Source organism: Littorina saxatilis, linkage group LG4 (genome assembly GCF_037325665.1).
Source record: "Littorina saxatilis isolate snail1 linkage group LG4, US_GU_Lsax_2.0, whole genome shotgun sequence".
NCBI lineage: Eukaryota > Metazoa > Mollusca > Gastropoda > Littorinimorpha > Littorinidae > Littorina > Littorina saxatilis.
The window spans coordinates 42,915,864-42,925,645 of record NC_090248.1 but is presented as its reverse complement, the minus strand read 5'-3'; the positions used below and the strand labels follow the sequence as shown (position 1 = coordinate 42,925,645).

General features: G+C 41.4%; 1 protein-coding gene and 1 long non-coding RNA gene across 2 annotated transcripts in view; one reads left to right on the top strand and one right to left on the bottom strand.

Annotated features, from left to right (window-relative positions):
- LOC138964806 (uncharacterized) overlaps positions 1-817 on the bottom strand; it is an 8,514-nt gene extending 7,697 nt beyond the window's left edge. Inside the window, exon 1 of the long non-coding RNA XR_011455218.1 lies at positions 770-817. This is a non-coding gene — a long non-coding RNA (uncharacterized lncRNA). The remainder of the gene's footprint in view (positions 1-769) is intronic.
- LOC138964787 (receptor-type tyrosine-protein phosphatase alpha-like) overlaps positions 1-9,646 on the top strand; it is a 22,524-nt gene extending 12,878 nt beyond the window's left edge. The window contains exons 15-25 of the mRNA XM_070336834.1: positions 2,246-2,377; positions 2,764-2,921; positions 3,462-3,597; positions 4,102-4,245; positions 4,717-4,816; positions 5,449-5,522; positions 5,822-5,962; positions 6,458-6,589; positions 7,052-7,203; positions 7,415-7,550; positions 7,754-9,646. Coding sequence (XP_070192935.1) covers positions 2,246-2,377; positions 2,764-2,921; positions 3,462-3,597; positions 4,102-4,245; positions 4,717-4,816; positions 5,449-5,522; positions 5,822-5,962; positions 6,458-6,589; positions 7,052-7,203; positions 7,415-7,550; positions 7,754-7,834 — 1,386 coding nt within the window. The 3' untranslated portion in view covers positions 7,835-9,646. The remainder of the gene's footprint in view (positions 1-2,245; positions 2,378-2,763; positions 2,922-3,461; positions 3,598-4,101; positions 4,246-4,716; positions 4,817-5,448; positions 5,523-5,821; positions 5,963-6,457; positions 6,590-7,051; positions 7,204-7,414; positions 7,551-7,753) is intronic.
- The last annotated feature ends 136 nt before the right edge of the window (positions 9,647-9,782 follow it).

Below are 9,782 nucleotides of genomic sequence, written 5' to 3'. Positions count from 1 at the left end.
AGTCATACAAATGTGGTACAGTGATGCTATCACAGAACCATTAGTGTGCGAAGGGGCGGGGAATGAGGGAGGGGAGCTATTGGCTTCACGTGAACCCATTGCACCCACTCGTCCTCCCACTTAGAACACTTTCTCTTTCATTTCAAATGCACCCAAACCTACCCAATTACACTTCCAATAAAACATAGCACGTACATGCAATATTTTCACACTGAAACATCACACATAGTTTTTCTTTTACGATTAGAAACACGTTTGTACCAGGCCTTGTGTTACCTGTCGTGCCAGTCTCTTACAAAATCATTCAGCCTTTTGAGTCTCCAAGGATTCATGGAATTGGTTGCTGCATGTTTGACCACGCCATCAAAATGGGTGCAGCATAATGTTAGATCATCTTAGAATTAAATCGTAATTTGTTAGTCACTTCAGTTATTCGAAAGAACATATCTAGACATATACGCATAGCAAAGAACAGAAAAAAGGGAAGTAAAACACATTTTGCTTTGCTGTTTTGTTGCTGTTGAGACACTTTTAAAGGCACGAACAGCAGCATTTGGTAATGCGTATTACAGCAACAGACACACTTGTAAGTTTCTTTTTCGTTCATCTTACCATACTGATGTTCGTATCGCCTGGCATAAAAATAAACACAATAGGGGAGTTTCTATTCGTGGTCAATCTATCCACAATGACATGAAATGCGTGTGATGTAAAATATGAAATATCAAACAACAGAAACCGAAAATAAAAGCAGTTTTGAGGTTCATACCGCATGTATCGTCTGTTTCTATGGAGGCAGCCATTTGCATTCTCCCTGCACATATGAAACGTAAAACCTGATTTGATGGTTCCGTCATGCAGACAGAAGTCAGACGTCTGATTGGCTGGTATCAAAGGTAGTCAAGAAGGATCACTCTTTATCGCACACGGTTTTTTTAATCCGTGCTTAGCTCCTTTTGGTAGTTGAATATCGATCTCGGTACCTCCCACAATAAAACACGGTTCCCCACAAACACGCTACACTTCTTCTTTGAGGACCTTGATTGGCATGTCTATAGAGTATGCCTTTTTCATCTCACACAGCGGGAATACTACACTGAAATGCGAGCGAAAGCGATCTTTTTACATTTAGTCAAGTTTTGACTAAATGTTTTAACATAGAGGGGGAATCGAGACGAGGGTCGTGGTGTATGTGTGTGTGTGTGTGTGTGTGTGTGTGTGTGTGTGTGTGTGTGTGTGTGTCTCTGTGCGTGTGTGTGTGTAGAGCGATTCAGAGTAAGCTACTGGACTGATCTTTATGAAATTTGACATGAGAGTTCCTGGGTATGATATCCCCAGACGGTGTTTTTCTTTTTTTCGATAAATGTCTGTTATGACGTCATATCCGGCTTTTCGTAAAAGTTGAGGCGGCACTGTCACACCTTCATTTTTCAATCAAATTGATTGAAATTTTGGCCTAGCAATCTTCGACAAAGGCCGGACTTTGGTATTGCATTTCAGCATGTAGGCTTAAAAATTAATTGATGACTTTGGTCATTTAAAATCTAAGAGTTGTAATTAAAACTATTTTTTTATAAAACGATCCAAAATTACTTCTTCATCATGTTCTAATTCCAAAAACATATAAATATGTTATATTCGGATTAAAAACAAGCTCTGAAAGTTAAACATATAAAAATTATGATTAAAATTAAATTTCCGAAATCGTTTTAAAAACAATTTCAGCTTATTTCTTGTCGGTTCGTGATTCCAAAAACATATAGATAAGATATGTTTGGATTAAAAACATGCTCAGAAAGTTCAAACGAAGATAGGTACATTAAAGCGTGCTATGCAGCACAGCGCAACCGCTACCGCGCTAAACAGGCTCGTCACTTTCACTAGCGGCGGACTACGGTCATTGTGAAAAAATGCAGTTCGTTCAGTTTCATTCTGTGAGTTCCACAGCTTGACTAAATGTAGTAATTTCGCCTTACGCGACTTGTTCATATTTGAAAAAGCAACTAGTGATCAAAGAGATCAAAACCGTTTGTGTGATACCGATTTGTTCTTTTTATACCTAGTGGAATTTTGTGAACTGGTGAAATTCTTGTTGTACCTAATTCGGTTTAAGAGAAAAAAATGCGTGTTGCCAACGTACTATCTTATCCGCGGCAAGATGTATGTCCCTTGTTAGCCCGCAGTTGAGCAGAGTGATATTGTGTGTGATCTGTTATGTTAACCGGGTGTCTCATGTTAATGTCAGCCCAAGTGCGAGCTGTACTGGCCGGAGGAGGAGGGCGGTGTGGACACCTTCGGCCCTGTGACGGTGACCACCACTCACGTCCAATGCAGAGACGACTTCTTCATCAGGACATTCAATGTCAAGAGAGCGGGGGTAGGCCACAGCTTCAACATTATCCAGTGACGAAATTTAAATGTGTTTTGTTCGTTTTGTTGTTGTTGCTCTTTTTGTTTTCCTTGGCTGGTTTAGGTCAGATTAGATGACAGCAACATTGGGTTTATTCGACATATATGGACAACTGCGAATGGTTCAGTATCTTTATCAGCGTGAAAGTTAGCCGGATGCCGACACACACATGGCTTCATTAGGCCTACGGTACTTTCTGTGGCTAGCTTTATTTATCATCTGTGCCAACCATTTTTATTTTTCGGCATTACTTATTTTCTTACTCATGCGGTTAAGAATGCTGTCGTTATGTGAATTGTGTTATTCTTCAGAATATTTTAGAGGCAACAGACCTTGTCACGTTCCAATTTCAGAGCGCTGAGTCAAGGGAGGTCACCCAGTACCACTACGTGTCGTGGCCTGATCACGGTGCACCCACGACTACCTCCCTTGTCACGTTCTGGCGTTACGTCCACAACAGGACAACGCCTGCAGACGGCGCTTCTGTTCCACCTGTTCTTGTTCATTGCAGGTTTGTCTTTGATTTTCTTTCTTACGACGACATTACTTACATACGGAATCAACTGACAGTCTGAACTGTATAATCAACAATTTGTGCAATAAAGGTAATACTATACCGACAGTTATATTATTTAAAGTATACAAGTATGAAGTGAATGACAGAATATTGAGAGTCATTTGCTCAGCTGACGATTAACATTTTTTTAGGAAACAAAAATAAGTTACTTTTGCCAGAGTGGTCCACAGCAGTCTATTTTATTTCAAACATTTCTGTAACTAGACAAATCTCTATATCACAAACTTTTGACCTAAACAATAGGCTACAGTAAATAAAACTGCGGTTTCACAGCACCAGCTTATTTTGTTGTCTTGATGTTACACTTTACCAGTGTCATATTACCCTGACGTCGCTCTTTGTGAACACATTCCACTTTTACATGCAAATATGGTTCTAACCTATCCGAATTCTAGAGGAGAAAAAGCGTGACAGTGACAATGTCACACGGAATTTGTAGGTCATCCGTAATCAGGTTTGTTTCGACTGTCACAGTGCCGGTGTCGGGAGAACAGGGACCTACATCGGCCTTGAGATTGGCGTGGACATGGCAGTCAGAGAAGGTCACATTAATGTCCTTGACCTTGTCAAACGCCTGCGCGAGCAACGCTGCTTGATGGTGCAGGCTGTTGTGAGTAATCTTTGAAGTTCAATTCTTTAAAAGACCAGACAAACTTTAAAGCTTTTATTGCACAGTGCAACCTATTGGGCTCGCCATCTCAGATCTGGCAAAATCCTGTACACGTGATATAACGCATCGAAGGCGTTAAAAACGATTATTCATAAAATAAAAAAGAGCCCAATTCTGACCAGGAAGCAGTCAGGGTGTTGGTTCTTGGTATGTGTCCAAGTGGCGGGATGGTCTCAACTGTCTTCGCAGATCTAATACAATGAGAAAACTGTTTCATAGGGAGCACTGTGTCTTTAAAATGGAGCATACAGCAGAGAGATACAGACCAGACATACACATAATAATTTTTTAGAGGAAGCTTGATAATATCACGAATTAGCATATTCGTGTTGCAAAAAGAAACACAGAAAAGGAAAGACACGATCACGAAGCAAACAATCAGCGATGATGCACACATAACCATGTACAGAGATGATGTTGACACAAACAATACTCTCCATACAGGACCAGTACGTGTTCCTGCACAAAGCCCTGCTGGAGGCCTACACAGCGCACGGCACCAACGTTTCGGTGGATGAGTTTGAAGTCATCTTCACTGGACACATCACCTCCGACAAGCCCCATCCCCGTGTGGACAAAGAATTCCAGGTGATTTGAATGGCTACTGAAAACGTGTTTGTTTGTGTATTTGTTTGTTTGTTCGTGTGTGTATGATTGTGTTTGTTTGTTTGGTTGTTTTGTGTGATTTTGACAAATATTGAATCATGGCTACTAGATGTGGAGCATATTATGACTCTAGCCTACTAACAGCTTTCGAAGAAGATGGCGTAATCTTCTGGAACCACATACATAAACACCAGGGGCGGTATCCAGGAGTCGAGTTTAGAGGCTTCAATCCGGGATAAACTGCATTGAGGCCGAGGGCACAGTTTAACCCGGAGTAAAGTCTCTAACCTCGAGTCCTGCATACCGGCCCACTTTTCTTCTTTATCCATTTTATCACCACTGTTCGCTAAAGCTATAGACTTGAGCACAGAATAAACACACACTCATGTAACATTCATACACATCCATGGGTGCGCGGGTTGTGCCATACTGATACATGACGTTGATGTGCAGACCCTGCAGCAAATGCTGACTCTGACACCGGCACACCGCCACGACACGGCCAGCCTGGAGGAAAATGTGGCCAAAAACAGGAACGCTAGTATCCTGCCTTGTAAGTCCTTCACCCATCTGTCTCTGTCTCCGTCTCTGTGTCTCTTACTCTGTCTGTCTGTCTGTCTGTCTGTCTGTCTGTATCTCCCCTTCTTTCTTTCTCTCTCTCTCTCGCTCTCTCTCTGTCTCTGTCTGTCTGTCTCTCTCTCTCTTTCTCTCTCTCCCCCCTCCCCCCTCTCTCTCTCTCCCCCCTCTCTCTCTCCCCCCTCTCTCTCTCTCTCCCTCTCTCTCTCTCTCTCCCTATCTCTCTCTCTCTCTCTCTCTCTCTCTCCCTCCCTATCTCTCTCTCTCTCACTCTCTCTCTCTCTCTCTCTCTCTCTCTCTCTCTCTCTCTCTCTCTCTCTCTCTCTCTCTCTCTCTCTCTCTCTCTCTCTCTCTCTCTCTCTCTCTCTCTTAATGTCTTGCGTTATTTACAAAGGAAGACATCTGAAATTTACTGTGTGGGGGATGAACATGAGAAATATACGCATCTGTGTTCGCAGGTGTGAACAGAGTTTGTTGTTTCATCAAATGCACCGTATTTCTGTAAGTTCCTATTGAAGGGCGAGTTGCGAAGAGCAAAGCAGAGGCCTATGTGCAGCAAAGAAAGCGATATTTCACAGTATTGCTGACATACCTTTGTCACTGTTACAGCGGACGAGCATCTGGTCTACCTAACCGAGCACGTGTCGGGCCGGAATCAGTACACCAACGCTGTTTTCATGCCTGTGAGTGCCACATCCACACGGTGTTTTGTGATCCTGGTCGTTTGCAGTATATTGAAACCGTCGCAGTAAAATGCGTCAAACATGACTCTTGTCTAAGACCGACTACTTTTTAGATTTTAGATTTTGAAAGTATTCAGTTGAAAGTGTTTGGTTTATAATATCTTTTTTGAATTCTTCATTTTCTCAATACAATCATGTATGTCTCAACAGACAAATAACCTCGTTTGGTTATTGTTTGGATCTAAAATATAAAGTACAATACATTTCAGCTGGGACTAGATCGGTATTGTTTGTTTCAGACGTTCCGGGACCACCGGGGCAGCATAGTGACACAGCTACCTCTGCCCGCTACACTGGTCGACTTCTGGAGACTTGTCTACGGAAATGACGTCAGTGCAATTGTCTCCCTTAGCTCACCAAACAAGGAACAGGAAGTCAAGGTACGAAATGCTTTCTGAAAGTGAAACTGTATTCATTGTTGATGTACATTAACCGGTTCATCTTCCCAGTGTCTCTTACAGTATACCGTTGGCTTTTATGCTACCTGGCAGAATAATGTCCAGGAGAAATAAGGACAAATAGGCTACCAATGGCTGTTATGCTATATGGCGGAATAAATTCTCGTTCTACTGTTCTTCTTGTTTCTTCCTTACAGCATGTGATAAACCCCCTGGTGAAGCTTCTCTTTTAGTTCGCCCAAGAGTTTTTGGAAATCTATATTGTGTACAAACGAATAATAGCGGCAGTTTTTGATGATTTGGTTTATTAATCTATCAATAAAAATACAAAAAAGCACTACATGGATAAAGCATCTATTGGAGAGTGCCAATAAAAATTAGTTACCTAACGCAACCACCCCTAAACGATAGTTTCAGAGCCGCCTGTAAAACAGACGTGATCACACTCTGTGTAATATTTCTGTCTTTCTTTTGCAGCCCTACTGTCAGTACTGGCCGACTAAAGAAGGAGAACAGCTCAAAATGGGTCCTTACTTCGTCACCCTGACGAGCAAGACGGAACGCGGAGGATCCAAAGTCACATCCTACAGTCTCAATTTGGGAAAGAAGGTATATCTATGTCTCTCTCTCTCTCTCTCTCTCTCTCTCTCTCTCTCTCTCTCTCTCTCTCTCTCTCTCTCTCTCTCTCTTTCTCTCTCTCTCTTTTTCTTTCTCTCTATCTTTCTCTCTCTCTCTCTCTCTCTCTCTCTCTCTCTCTCTCTCTCTCTCTCTCTCTCTCTCTTTTCCGTCCCGCTTGTCGTTGTTTACCTTGAGACACGAAAAATAATGTGTTCCTCCGTCAATGTTATTCACTTTTTTCTAATTGTCTGCCTGAATAGAAGAAAACACACACACACACACACACACACACACCACACACACACACACACACACACACACACACACACACACACACACACACACACACACACGCCCTCCTTTTTCCCCAACACGCTATGTATTCGTTGTTGCCTCTCCGTTAAGTATCACTGTCTTTGTGCGACAATAATGTTCAATTTCTGATCTGACCAGGGAGTAAAATCTGCCCGAGTGGTAGAACTGCTGCACTACAAGGGCTGGACAGGGAAGGTGGGAGGAAGCACCTCCGACATCCTGCATCTGATTGACACCCTGGTCACCCTGCAGGAGAACACCAGCACCGACCGTCTGGTGGTGCAGTGCAGGTTGGCCAATTTGTATATTTTACAAGTTTTGTTGTTGTTATTGTATTTTGTTACACGCCAAAGGTTATGAAATATCCTTTTGGGTTTGTGAAACATCACTTGCTTTTCTGAATAAAAACAATTAATAATCGCTTTCAATTTTGATCGTGTAGGGAACAGTCAAACAATTTCGCCTTTTTAGCCAAATTTTTTAATGAATGTTGCTGTGCAGTGATGGAGTTGGGAAAAGCGGGCTGTTCTGTGCCCTGTGTGACATCATCAACCGCATGACGTATGACCGTGAGGTTGACGTGTACATGACAGTCAGACACGTGCAGAGCGTCACACCAAAGGCCCTGTCATCTGTTGTGAGTATACAGCTATCTTTCAGAGTCTGTGCGCACGTGTGTGAGTGTGTGTGTGCGTGTGTGTGCGTGTGTGTGTGTGTGTATGAGTGTGTGTGCGTGTGTGTGTGTGTGTGTGTGTGTGTGTGTGTGTGTGTGTGTGTGTGTGTGTGTGTGTGTGTGTGTGTGTGAATTAAAGTACCATAATTATTGTTCTGTGTCCACAGACGCAGTACCGCTACTGTTACGAAGTGGTACAGAACCGCGTCAGAGAGATGAGCGTGTATGCCAATGCCCCTCAACGCTGAACTTCGAAACCGCAAGACTTTCGCTCGGAAATTCTGGCAGTCTGCAAGGTTGTAATATCGATTTTACGAGGCTGTGATGTGAGATCATGAGTAAGTATAGGCCTACTGCTCAGATCACTTGGCTCACTGAGGATGTGATAATTGATATGCTCATACAGCTTAAAGAACACTTATCCAAAATGATTTTTACGAAAAGTGCCTGCCATTAACATTCTCTGACCGATGATCGAGATATTTTTGCAGATCTTCATGCAGCTATGCGACATCGCATTTGTATAGTTCTTCTTGTATTGTATGTTGTTGTATTATTTTTCATTTGTGTTGCATGTTACCATTCTAAGAGATGCAGTGAAGAGTGTAGTGAAGATTGTACAGTTCCATGAGTTATTGCTGTGTGCACAGTATTATACGGATGATTTCAAGGCCCCTGTGACAGGTTATATACTCATGGCTTGTAGGATTTGTAGAAACTAGGTACTCTTAGTATATTGCAAATGCAAAGATTGTCGGACAACTAAGTGTGTGTGTGGGTGTGTGTGTGTGTGTGTGTGTGTGTGTGAGTGCGTGTGTGTGTGTGTGTGTGTGTGTGTGTGTGTGTGTGTGTGTGTGTGTGTGTGTGTGTGTGTGTTATTCTTTCTACTTCGTAACGTTTTTGTTGTTATTCTTTCTCGTAAGACCTTCAGCAAATTAAATACATGTATCACGCTGCCGACGTTGTAAACAAATAAATAAACAGTCCCTTGTGCAATATATCTTAATAATTGTAGGCATATCATGTATTAATCAAACTGATTAAATGCCTATTTCAAATTAATTTGTGATAACTTTAACATCACACCTCCCCTTTTTGCATGGTGTGTTCTTCCTTGCCTGCTTGTTTGTTGTTGTTGTTGTTGTTTTGTTGTTGTTTTTGTTGCTGTTGTTGTTGTTGTTGTTTTTAACATTATTGATCACGATTCATGTTTATTTCCAGCGATGTGTATTAAATTAATGTTTGATTTTAACCTGGACTCACTACTATGTTCTAACTGTATGCAGACAATCTTCCTCATGGATTGGCAGCCTGATTCAAATGTGCAATCACAAAGTTGTTTTCTTTTGTTCTTCTTCCTTTGTTTTTTCTTGATTTTGCTCAGGTTAATTTCTTCATTATTTATCATTTTTGTAAGCCACTTTATTCTACGAAAAGGGGGGAGGGGGTCTTCTTTTTTAAGCTTCTTGGATGACTATAGATATTATGCTGTACCATAATGTAAGCTGATTCTCTAAAACTGTAACGTTGAAAATAAATCAAGGATCAATTTACTTTCTTTGTGTAGCATTTGATCATTTACTCCTGAATATTGACATATATATGAACATTTTTGCCTGGAAAAATCTGCCTCAAATCGCCCCAAGAATTCCATGTATGATAATAGGGGTTTGAACAATAACAGCACACTTGATCAATAATTTTATTCTGCAATACATGTTTGGAAATAATTTCTTCTAAAAGAATGACCATGGAAATTCGGGACTCCCCGATCATTATTCAGATTGATTTCATTTTCCTGGTAATACACTGTTGTGTAAGTAAACATTAAGAAATTGCAGTGTGTCTAAATAACCATACAGGGAATGTCCCGTGTTCGTCTTTGACTCGAATGCTTCAAAACATGTTCTGAATCAAAGGATGTCAAGAATATAAGCTTTAGTAAACACTTAACCGTTTTAACCATTTCAGTTTTCACTTACTATACTGGAGAAGCATATTTTGTCACGCTAGCAGCGCGATGCTTCTGCTTAGACCCAATAAAGATACTCAACACATAAGTGTAGTTTTTGGGGTTTTTTTTGCAAATGGCGTGCGTATTACTGATGTGTTTTCTCTCCTTTTCTCTCTGTGTCTCTGTTTGTCTGTCTGTCCGTCTATCACTCTCTCTCCTACTCTTTCTCTTCAGCTCTCTAT